The 10,929-nt window shown below is 48.0% G+C and overlaps 1 protein-coding gene across 3 annotated transcripts; it reads left to right on the top strand.

The window, feature by feature from the left end:
• The first annotated feature begins 337 nt into the window (after positions 1–337).
• LOC136151274 (HLA class II histocompatibility antigen, DO alpha chain-like) lies at positions 338–9,675 on the top strand. 3 transcript variants are annotated; one of them, XR_010660012.1, is made up of 6 exons: positions 338–462; positions 4,776–5,024; positions 5,442–5,723; positions 5,818–5,953; positions 6,143–7,151; positions 9,334–9,675. XR_010660012.1 is itself a non-coding variant. In XM_065912224.1 (5 exons), exons 1-5 carry the CDS (start codon positions 381–383, stop codon positions 6,144–6,146), a joined length of 753 nt encoding a protein of 250 aa, XP_065768296.1. In that variant the 5' UTR covers positions 338–380; the 3' UTR covers positions 6,147–9,292. The 3 variants fall into 3 exon arrangements, 2 of the variants coding, with proteins under 2 accessions (XP_065768296.1, XP_065768297.1); XM_065912224.1 differs by lacking the exon at positions 9,334–9,675 and having other exon boundaries at positions 6,143–9,292; XM_065912225.1 differs by lacking the exons at positions 5,818–5,953; positions 9,334–9,675 and having other exon boundaries at positions 6,143–9,292.
• Positions 9,676–10,929: the final 1,254 nt, after the last annotated feature.

Here is a 10,929-nt window from a genome sequence, read left to right as displayed (position 1 = left end):
AGCCCCTACCCCATGGATCAAAGAGGATTTGCGCTCAGATGGCCTTCTCTCTGCCTTCAGAGGGTACCCCCTTGGAGGATGTAGGAGTGTGGGTCTCAGCCCCTCCCACCCCTCCTGACTTTCCTGTGGACCAGCCTCCCTGGGGCGGGGGGCACGTGGGCCCAGTTAAACTCTTCCATCTTCTCACCCAGGCGCTTTCCTCCGCATCTTCCCCCAGCAACAGCTACCCCAACTGAGAGAATTTCCCTGATTGGCTGAACACAGCTGGGGGCTCCCCACCCCACCCCAGAATCTGTTTTCTTCCTCTTTACCTCCACTTTCTTCCCTTACCCCTCGACACCAAGCAAGCGGAACTTATCTGGTTAAAGCACCAGAGGGCCATGGTCCTCAGGGGGAGGCTGGTCCTGGGACTGCACACCTTGATGACCCTCCTGAGCCCCCGGGAAGTTGGGGCCATCAAGGGTGAGTGCTGAGGGCGCTGGGTGAGGAGGGGAGATTACCGGCGCGGGGTTACCCTTGAGATGGTACAGAGTGTGAGCGGTTCCTCCCCGCTGAATATGGCGACTTCCTTGCCAAGAGATTCCCCATCCCTCTCCCCTCTGTCCGGTCTGTCCTGGACCTAAAATACAGGCTCAACCACACCAGCCATGCTCTGGTGCCTCCTGTTCCTCCCTCCATCCTCTCATTTTTTAGATTTTTTTTAATGTGGACCATTTTTAAAGTCTTCATTGAATTTGTTATAACATTGCTTCTGTTCTATGTTTTTGTTTTTTGGCTGTGAGGCATGTAGGCTCTTAGCTCCCCCCTGGCCAGGGATCGAACTTGTAACCCCTGCCCTGAAAGGTGAATTCTTAACCACTGGACCACCAAGGAAGTCTCCTGCCCCCTCTCTGAGACCCAAACCCCCATCTTGCTGCCCAGCGTCCTGATGGTTTTAAAACAACTTTTATTGATTTATTTCATTTGGTTGTGCTGGGTCTTCACTGCTGTGCATAGGCTTTCTCTAGCTGCAGCGAGCCAGGCTGCTCTCTAGCTGCGGGGCCCCGGCCGCCCTTGTTGTGGAGCACAGGCTCGAGGGTGCCCGGGCTCGGCAGCTGCAGTGTGCCAGCTTAGCTGCTCCATGGCATGGAATTTCCCCAGACCGGGGATCGAACCCGTGTCCCCTGCTTTGGCCGGTGGATTCTTATCCACTGTGCAACCAAAGAACGCCATCTTTTTTTTTTTAATTTATATTTTTAAAATTTTGTGACCAAGATGCACAGCATGTGTGATCTTAGTTCCCTGACCAAGAATCAAACCTGCCTCCCCTGCATTGGAAGCATGGAATTTTGTTTTTTTTTTTTTTTTTTTTTTTTGGAAGCATGGAGTCTTAACCACTGGACTGCCAAGGAAGTCCCAGCATCCTGATTTCTGTAGAACTTCCTGGTTTGAAATGTGCCCGTTCACCTCCAGTTCTAGTACCATATTTTTTTTTTTACCAGGTCAACAGAGAGATGTTTATGTCTTTATCCTGCTCTGTTCATGAGCTTCTTGTCTGCAGGGTCCACAGCTGGTTTGTCTGTAGTCCCTTGGGGCCTGGTATCATGCTGACCATGCACTAGTTTCTCATGACTGCTGTGCAATTTATTTCATAGGATTATCAAGCCAGCTTATCCACAGTCACCTAAACCCTAATTTCTAGAAAGCTGAGCCTCATTCATGTTAAGAGACACATTTGATCATAATGCTCTGAGCAGAAGAGATGGGACAGAACTTTGAACTTCGAATTCCTTTTCCACTGCGCTCTGCAATACCTTGGGCTGCCTTTTCCTATCCTTCTGGCCTCAGGGTCACAAATCTTGATTCTTACTCTTGACATCCATCTCCTGTTTTCCCTCACACCCACTTACAGTGCATCTCTGTGCCCACAGTTCTATGGATGCTCTTTTTTTTTTAATTGAAGGATAATTCAGTTCAGTGCAGTTGCTCAGTTGAAGGATAATTGTTTTACAGAATTTTGTGGTTTTCTGTCATACATCAACAAGAACCAGCCATAGGTACACCCATGTCCCCTCCCTTCTGAAACCCCCTCCCTCCTCCCTCCCCATCCCACCCTTCTAGATTGTCTCAGAGCCTGTGTCTGAGTTCCCTGAGTCATATAGCAAACCCCACTGGCCATGTGTTTTACATATGCTACTGTAAGTTTCCATGACATCCTCTCCCTGTACCTCACCCTCTCCCTCCTCCTCCCCGTGTTCATGGGTCCACTCTCTCTGTTTCTCCATTGCTGCCCTGAAAATAAAGCTATCAGTACCATCTTCTTAGAGTTCATATACATGCGTCAATATACAATATTTATATTTTTCTTTCTGACTTATTTCACTCTGTATAAGAGGCTCTAGGTTGGTCCACCTCTTTAGAACTGACTCACATGTGTACCTTTTTATGGCTGAGCAATATTCCATTGTGTGTATGTGTATATGTACCACAACTTCTTTATCCATTCATCTGTCAATGGGCATCTAGGTCAAGTCCATGTTCTAGCTATCGTAAATAGTGCTGCAATGAACATTGGGATATGTGTCTTTTTCAATTTTGGTTTTCTCAGGGTATATGCCTTGGAGTGGGATTGATGGGTCATATGGTGGTTTTATTCCTAGTTTTTAAAGGAATCTCCATACTGTCTTCCATAGTGGCTGTATCAATTTACATTCCCACCAACAATGCAAGAGTGTTCCCTTTTCTCCACACCCTCTCCAGCAATTATTGCTTGTAGACTTTTTGATGATGGCCATTCTGACTGGTGTGAGGTGAGGTGATATCTCATTGTGGTTTTGATTTGCATTCTCTAATAATGAGGGATGTTGAGCATCTTTTCATGTGTTTGTTGGCCATCTGCATGTCTTCTTTGGATAAATGTCTGTTTAGGTCTTTTTTCCCCACTTTTTGATTGGGTTGTTTGTTTTTCTGGTATTGAGTTGTATGAGCTGCTTGTATATTTTGGAAATTAATTATTTGTCAGTTGTTTCACTTGCTATTATTTTCTCCCATTCTGAGGGCTGTCTTTTCACCTTGTTTGTAGTTTCCTTTGCTGTGCAAAAGCTTTTATGTTTAATTAGGTCCCACTTGTTTATTTTCATTTCCATTACTCTAGGAGGTGGGTCATGGAAGATCTTGCTTTGATTTATATCATTGAGTGTTCTGCCTATATTTTCCTCTAAGAGTTTTATAGCTTCTGGTCTTACATTTACGCTTTTAATCCATTTTGAGTTTATCTTTGTGTATGGTGTTAGGAAGTGTTGTAATTTTATTCTTTGGCACGTAGCTGTCCAGTTTTCCCAGCACCACTTATTGAAGAGGCTATCTTTGCCCCATTGTATATTCTTCCCTCCTTTGTCAAAAATAAGGTACGTTAGGTATGTGGGTTTTCTCTCTGTGCTTTCTATGTTGTTCCCCTGGTATATATTTCTGTTTTTGTGCCAGTACCATACTGTCTTGATGACTGTACCTTTGTAGTATAGTCTGAAGTCAGAAAGATTGATTCTCCCAACTTCATTCTTTTTTCTCGAGAGTACTTTGGCTGTTTGGGGTATTTTATGTCTCTATACAAATTTTGAGATTTTTTTTTTATTCTAGTTCTGTGAAAAATGCCATTGGTCATTTGATAGGCATTGGATTGAATCTGTAGATTGCAGTTGGTAGTATAGTCATTTTTACAATATTGAGTCTTCCTACCCAGGAACATGAAGTATCTTTCCATCTGTTTACGCCATCTCTGATTTCTTTCATCAGTGTCTTATAATTTTCCATATACAGTTCTTTTGTCTCCTTAGGTAGGTTTATTCCTCGATATTTTGTTCTTTTTATTGGAATGGTGAATGGGATTGATTCCTTAATTTCTCTTTCTGATTTTTTCATTGTTAGTATATAGAAATACAACTGATTTCTGTGTATTGATCTTGTATCCCACAACTTTGCTGAATTCACTGATTAGTTCTAGTAGTTTCTTTTGGGTTTCCCATCTATAGTATTATGTCATCTGCAAACAGTGAGAGTTTTACTTCTTTTCTGGTCTGGATTCCTTTCATTTCTTTTTCTTCTCCAATTGCTGTAACTAGAACTTCCACAACTATGTTGAATACTAGTGGTGAGAGAGGACACCCTCACATTGTTCCTGACCTTAGGGGGAATGCTTTTAGTTTTTCACCATTGAGAATAATGTTTGCTGTGGACTTTTCATATATGGCCTTTGCTCTGTTGAGGTACGTTCCTTCTGTGCCCATATTTTGAAGAGTTTTTGTCACAAATGTGTGCTGAATTTTGTCAAAAGCTTTTTCTGCATCTATTGAGATGATCGTATGGTTTTTATCTTTCAATTTGTTAATATGGTGTATCACACTGATTGATGTGCATATACTGAAGAATCCTTGCATCCCTGGGTGCTCTTAACGTAAGTTAGTTTCTCCTCATCTCACCCCTACTCTTCTCATCTCACAAGACCCCACTGGGACCGGCAATCAGAGTCAAGATTTAACTCTGAGGTCACAAGCCTGAGTTTGGGTGGCCTCTCTTCTTCCAGCCCAGTGTGCAGGGCTGAACCCTTGCCTCTGTGCTGGCCAGTCCCTCCATCCGCTCCCTTCCAACCCTCAGCAACTCCTCCGCCCCCCAGGGAGCAGCCCAGTGTCAGAACAGGACTCTTGATGGGGCACAGCTCAGAGACTCAGCCCATCACAGCTGATGGATGAGAGCTGGTACCTTTTCTTTTCTCCCCCTGACCCTGAACTCACCCAACACAGCTGACCACATAGGCTCCTACGGACCAGCCTTCTACCAGTCCTATGACGGTGCAGGTCAGTTCACCTATGATTTCGATGGAGAACAGCTGTTCTCTGTGGACCTGAAGAAGAGGGAGGCTGTGTGGCGTCTGCCTGAATTTGGCAACTTCGCCTACTTTGACCCGCAGAACGGGCTGTTCAGTATCGCGAAGATCAAAGCCCATCTGGAGGACTTGGTGGAGCGCTCCAACCGCACCAGAGCCCCCAATGGTACTGGGCCTTTCCCCTGCCCGCCCCCCAGGCTCCCAGCAAGCAGAGGAGGTCCAGAGAAGCCTCTGCCCCACCCCTCAGGCTTCTGTCGGCTCCCCGGCCCCACTCTCAAAATCTGAGACTATTGTTCTCAACCCCTTTCTTTCCCAGGAGGTTCTAGATCTCCTCAGATTCCTTTAACAGCCTCTTCCTCTAGGAATGACCCCTCCCACCTGGCAGATACGGCTCACCCTGGGCCCCCCCACTCCGCCCCTTCAGTCTCCTGTGCCTCTGTCCCCGCTTCTGCCTCAGTGTCACCAGCCCAGAGCATCCACTGCTCTCAGAAGGCAAATACCAGGAAGCACCCCTCCATCCATCCCTGATGAGGCCCCAGCTGGAGGCCTGTTCCTGTGGGATTCAAGGCCTGCTTCCTCCTAGTGCCCCCCAGAGTGGCCGTGCTGCCCAAGTCTCGCGTGCAGCTGGGCCAGCCCAACGTCCTCATCTGCATCGTGGACAACATCTTCCCCCCGGTCATCAACGTCAGCTGGCTGCGCAACGGCCAGCCGGTCACCCAGGGCGTGACCCAGACCGGCTTCTACGCCCAGCCTGACCACTCGTTCCGCAAGTTCCACTACTTGACCTTTGTGCCCTTGGCGGACGACTTCTATGACTGCAAGGTGGAGCACTGGGGCCTGGACCAGCCGCTCTTTCAGCACTGGGGTACGCAGCCCCCTCCCGGCCACCCGCCTCAGACCTGTGCATCCTTCACCCTGAGTCCCTCTGCGGGACCCCCTGACCCTCCCTTTCCCCCCAGAGCCCCAGGTGCCCGCCCCGCTGCCTGACACCACAGGGACTCTGGTCTGTGCCCTCGGCCTGGCCCTCGGCCTGGGGGGCTTCCTCGTGGGCATCACCCTCATCATCACAGGCACGTGCCTGTCCAGCGCCCCCAGGTGCACCGGGGGTCTGGGGGGAGGAAGGTGGGGACTCTGCACAGGATGGGGGTGGAGGATGAGAGATTCAGGGAGGGGAGCAGGGACGAGGAGAGGGGAAGCGAGGGGGTCAGGTTTGAGGGAGGTGGGCAGAGGAAGGAGCCAGAATTGTGAGCTTGAACCTTGACCATGTGGTTTTTGCTACTTTAGGTGATGGCCCTTCTGAGAGAAACAAGTGTGAGACACCGTTCAGCTTTCTGGCAAGTTTCTGACGGCCCTTGCCTGCTCAGTGCCAGACTCCACCAAGTTCATCATGCTGACTTTGAATGGGATCAACCCCTGTCCTAGAAGTCTCCTCCTTTTTGGCCCCCTGAGTATGGCAGGGACTTGTGGGGAACCAACGAGCTCCCTTTCCCAGCCCCAACACACACACACATACACTTTATTGGTCTACCCAAAGCCCTGGCCAGCAGCAGTAAACTTTTAAACAATGTTTGCCCAGTGTCCATCTTCCCAGGCCTTAGCCAATTCTCTAAGGGGGTAAGGGACACTAGGGGGCCTCCAGGTGGCTCAGTGAGTAAAGAATCTGCCTGCAGTACAGGAGATGTGGGTTTGATCCCTGGATCGGGAAGATCCCCTGGAGAAGGGCATGACAACCCACTTCAATATTCTTGCCTGGAGAATCCCTGTGGACAGAGTAGCCTGGTGGGCTACAGTCCATAGGGTCACAAAGAGTCGGATATGACTGAAGGGACTGGGCAAAGGATTCTAGGGTCTGGAAGAGGGGATTTCTGGTGATGGCCATTGAGCATGACCTGCTCCTGGGGACTGGCATTCATTCAAGGGCCAATCTAGCTATGTCCTGTTCCATCTGACTCATCAGTGTGGGGCCCCTTGTGGGTCACTTGTGAATGGACCATTTCACACGGACGTCATGAAATTTATATCCTGAATTCAGATTTGCCCTCAAAGGGATGCAGAGTATTCTGTTCTTTGTAACTCCCCCAACAGATGACAGTTCTGAAGGATGCCAGGGAGGGAACATTCACAGAAATTTCACTCTTACCCAGATTTACCGTCATGAAGAGGCCATTGTTATCCAGCTGTGGCCTGAACGCCATCTCCTTTTCCGGCATTTGATAGCGTTCCATGCATGACAAATAGCAGCCAAGGCTTGGGTAGAATGGCCACATCCTCCGTCTGAGGTCCATCACATCAGGTAGGCGGGTAGAGAGTACTGATCTACCACCTTTCAAGGCAGCTGTGAGAAGGGAGATCTAGGAGAGATCCGTCTGAATCCTCTCTAAATCTGTGGCCTAGGGCTTCCCAGGTGGCGCTAGTGGTAAAGAACGTGCCTGCATAATACAGGAGACATAAGAGATGCAGGTTCAATCCCTGGTTCCGGAAGACTCCCTGGAGGAGGGCATGGCAATCCACTCTAGTGTTCTTGCCTGGAGAATTTCATGGACAGAGGAGCTTGGCAGGTTACGGTCCACACGGTCGCAAAGAGTCGAACACAACTGAAGCGACAGTATGCATGCAGAAGGTTTTAGTTTACTGTGAACAAAATTTAAAATACACCCAAAGGAGGGGAGGAGCCAAGATAGCGAAGGAATAGGACGGGGAGACCACTTTCTCCCCTACAAATTCATAAAATACACCCAAAGCAATAGCTAACTCTACAAAGTAGTTTATGAAGTGAAGTGAAAGTCATTCAATCGTGTCTGTCTCTTTGCCACCCCATGGACTATACAATTCATGGAATTCTCCAGGCAAGAATACTGGAGTGGGTAGCCTTTCCTTCCCCAGGGAATCTTCCCAACCCAGGGATTGAATCTGGGTCTCCCACTTTGCAGGCAGATTCTTTACCAGCTGAGCCACAAGGGAAGCCCAAGAATACTGGAGTGGGTAGTCTATCCCTTCTCCAGTGGATTTTCCCAACCCAGGAATCGAACTGGGGTCTCCTTCATTGCAGGCAGATTCTTTACCAACTGAGCTATTTTATCAGGTACCAAATGAGTGGTACAGATTGGTGGTTTTCAAACTGAATACACAGAAGAATCACTTGGGAGCCTTTTGAAGAGTACAGGCTACTCCCAGATCTACTGAATGAGTGTCTCTGGGGTGGAGAGATTGGTGACAGGGACTCTGTAATTTTGAACATGCTCCAGATGGCGCTGATGAAGCTGTTCTGGCCCCAGGCTGGGGTCTGGGAACGGAGACTGGCTGGTGCCCTCGGAGATCATTGGAAAGGGGATCCCTGAGGTCTGAGTGATTCGGGAAGACTTTCTGGAAAACCTGGGCCTGTTAGGGCATAAAAGTTGAGCAAGGGACTTCCCTGGTGGTTTTGTGGTTAAGACTCTGCCCTTCCAACGCAGGGGATGTGGGTTTGATCCCTGGTTGGGGAACTAAGCTGTCACGTGCCAGGTGGCACAGCCCTCTTCCAAGAAAGAAGCTGAGTGTAATACAGGTATGTAGGGGCAAAAGAGGATTTGGAATTGTGAGCGTTTTGTCCTGGTAAAGAAAGAAACCAAGAGATTATGGGGACTCCATGGACTTCCCGGGAGAGCGTGAGGTGGGAAATCAAAGGCCAGAAGAGGATTTGGGTGGGAGTGAGGGAGGGTTGTCCTAGGCAGGATTTTTGTTTGCCCGTCAGTCACGGAAACTCTATTAGAATAATTACAGACACAAGAGAGGGTATTTACCATAAAGACGCTGGAGTGGTGCCCAGAACCCAAGGGTGGGTTTGAGTCAGGCCCGCAGCGGGCAGAACTCAGAACTGAAGAGGCCGCAGAGCCCAGCGCCCGGCCCTCTCTGGCCAGGAGCCCCGCTCTCTAGGTTCCTGGGCGCGTCAGCCGTGTTCTCTCGGTGAGGACTGACTGTCCTTTTCAGCCGACCCGTCGATTCTGTGGGTCCTGTGTGTGTATGTCCCCTCGGCTCTAGCCCCCCACGGAGACTGTGTCTCTCAGTCACAATTTAAAGTTTTTGAAAAAACAAATGATTCCTCAAACTTAGGGAAAGTGTCCATGCCAGCCCAAGGCGATCAGATCCCATGGTACAAACGCAATGGCTGGCGCCCACCTCTGGGGTGAGGAGTCGGGTTGTTCTCAGAGAAAGAAGAGGGTCTCGGAAGACACCGTGAGAGATGTCTGTCTCCATTGCGCCCTGATCTCTGTTGATCTTCTACTTAAAACTTGATGCATCCTTGGAAAAGTGTTTTTCTGCTCCCTGTCCTAATGCTTAATAAAGTTGTTAAAATTGTCCTCTTTTGAACAGACAGGTGGCTGCCAAGGGGGCATGTGTTTGGGGGAGGATGGAGTGGGAGACTGGGGTCAGCAGATGTGAGCTTTTATATATGGACATGGCACAAGGAGTGATACTCAATTTTTGTTGTTGTTCAGTTGCTCAGTTGTGTCTGACTCTGCAACCCCAAGGACTGCAGCATGCCAGGCCTCCCTGTCCATCACCATCTCCTGGAGCTTACTCAAACTCATGTCCATCGAGTCAGTGACGCCATCCAACCATCTCATCCTCTGTCGTCCCCTTCTTCTCCCGTCTTCAATCTTTCCCTGCATCAGGGTCTTCTCTAATGAGTCAGCCCTTCACATCAGGTGGCCAAAGTACTGGAGTTTTAGCTTCAGCATCAGTCCTTCCAATGAAGATCCAGGACTGATTTCCTTTAGGATGGACTGGTTTGATCTCCTTTGATAGGGATCAAGAGTCCCTATCCTGAGAAAAACTATAGTGGAAAAGAATATGTAAAAATGTGTGTGTGTGTGTGTAGCTGAAGCACGTTTCTGTACAGCAGTAGTTAAAGAAACAGTAAATCAACTGTACTTGAATTTTTTTTGTTTCATTTTTTGGCCAGAAGTGTGCTTTTCTTCACTATGCCTATATTACCCAGAAGTCACTAGAAGCAATTTGGAAGGAATATGTAGCAATTCCCAATCTTTTAGATTTATGTGTTTGCCCTTACACTCACATTTTTTTTTTTTTTTTCTCGTCTCAAAGTCTTTCTCTTCTGGTCTCTTAAGAAAAATTGCTATGTATTTTTGATCTGACTTCCATCTCTTTTAGAGTAGATAGGCAACTTCTTTTCTGTATTTTCAAACTCTCCCCCTTTGCAGGGTTCCCCTCCACACGTAATAAAAATACCATCGCTTTCATATATTGAGAACAGGAAGTCTCCTTTCTGTCCTGTAACCCCACCCCACCCTGCAAGCTCCTCTCAGCCACTCTCTCTGCAGAATTCTGCACCAGCTGCCTCCACATCTCCTCTTCTGATGGGTTTTTTTCTTAAGATTTTAATTTTTGACAAAGTAAGTTTATCCCCATAGTTTAGAGTCCAATAGTTCTACCAGATTTGCTTGAAAAAGTTCTAGTCACTGTCTGCCTTCCGATTCTATCCTTGCCCCCAGAGCTGATTGAAAGTGAAAGTTGCTCACTTGTGTCCCACTCTTTGTGACCCCATGGGCTATACAATCCAAGGAATTCTCCAGGTCAGAATACTGGAGCGGATAGCTGTTCCCTTCTCCAGGGGATCTTCCCAACCCAGGGATCAAACCCAGGTCTCCCACATGGCTGGTGGATTCTTTACCAGCTGAGCCACAAGGGAAGCCCAAGAATACTGGAGCGGGTAGCCTATCCCTTGTCCAGCAGATCTTCCTGACCCAGGAATCAAACCGGGGTCTCCTGCATTGCAGGTGGATTCTTTACCAACTGAGATATGAGGGAAGCCCAGAGTTGAAAACTTTCAACTTAAAAAAAAAAAATTTCTTTACTTCTTTATTTATTTGGCTGCATCAGATCTCAGTTGTGGTATACTGGGTCAGTAGCTGTGGCCTTTGTGGAATGTGGAATATTAATTCCCCGACCAGGGATCCAACCTACATACCCCACACTGAGGGAGATTCTCAACCACTGGACCATCTGGGAAGTCCTTTTCAACTGTTTTTTTTTTTTTTTTTTTTAGTTTTTTTTTTTTTTTCATTTATTTG

Source organism: Muntiacus reevesi, chromosome 20, assembly GCF_963930625.1.
Source record: "Muntiacus reevesi chromosome 20, mMunRee1.1, whole genome shotgun sequence".
Lineage (NCBI taxonomy): Eukaryota > Metazoa > Chordata > Mammalia > Artiodactyla > Cervidae > Muntiacus > Muntiacus reevesi.
Note: the sequence above shows the minus strand (reverse complement) of the source record. Positions and strands in the feature narration are given on the sequence as shown.

What these genes read in the sequence shown, in the direction of transcription:
- LOC136151274 (XM_065912224.1), top strand. Translation starts at nt 381, where the DNA reads ATGGTCCTCAGGGGGAGGCTGGTCCTGGGACTGCACACCTTGATGACC. An exon ending in GGAAGTTGGGGCCATCAAGG is followed by an intron (nt 463 to 4,775) that starts GTGAGTGCTGAG and finishes CACCCAACACAG; the next exon opens with CTGACCACATAGGCTCCTAC. An exon ending in GCCGCTCTTTCAGCACTGGG is followed by an intron (nt 5,724 to 5,817) that starts GTACGCAGCCCC and finishes CTTTCCCCCCAG; the next exon opens with AGCCCCAGGTGCCCGCCCCG.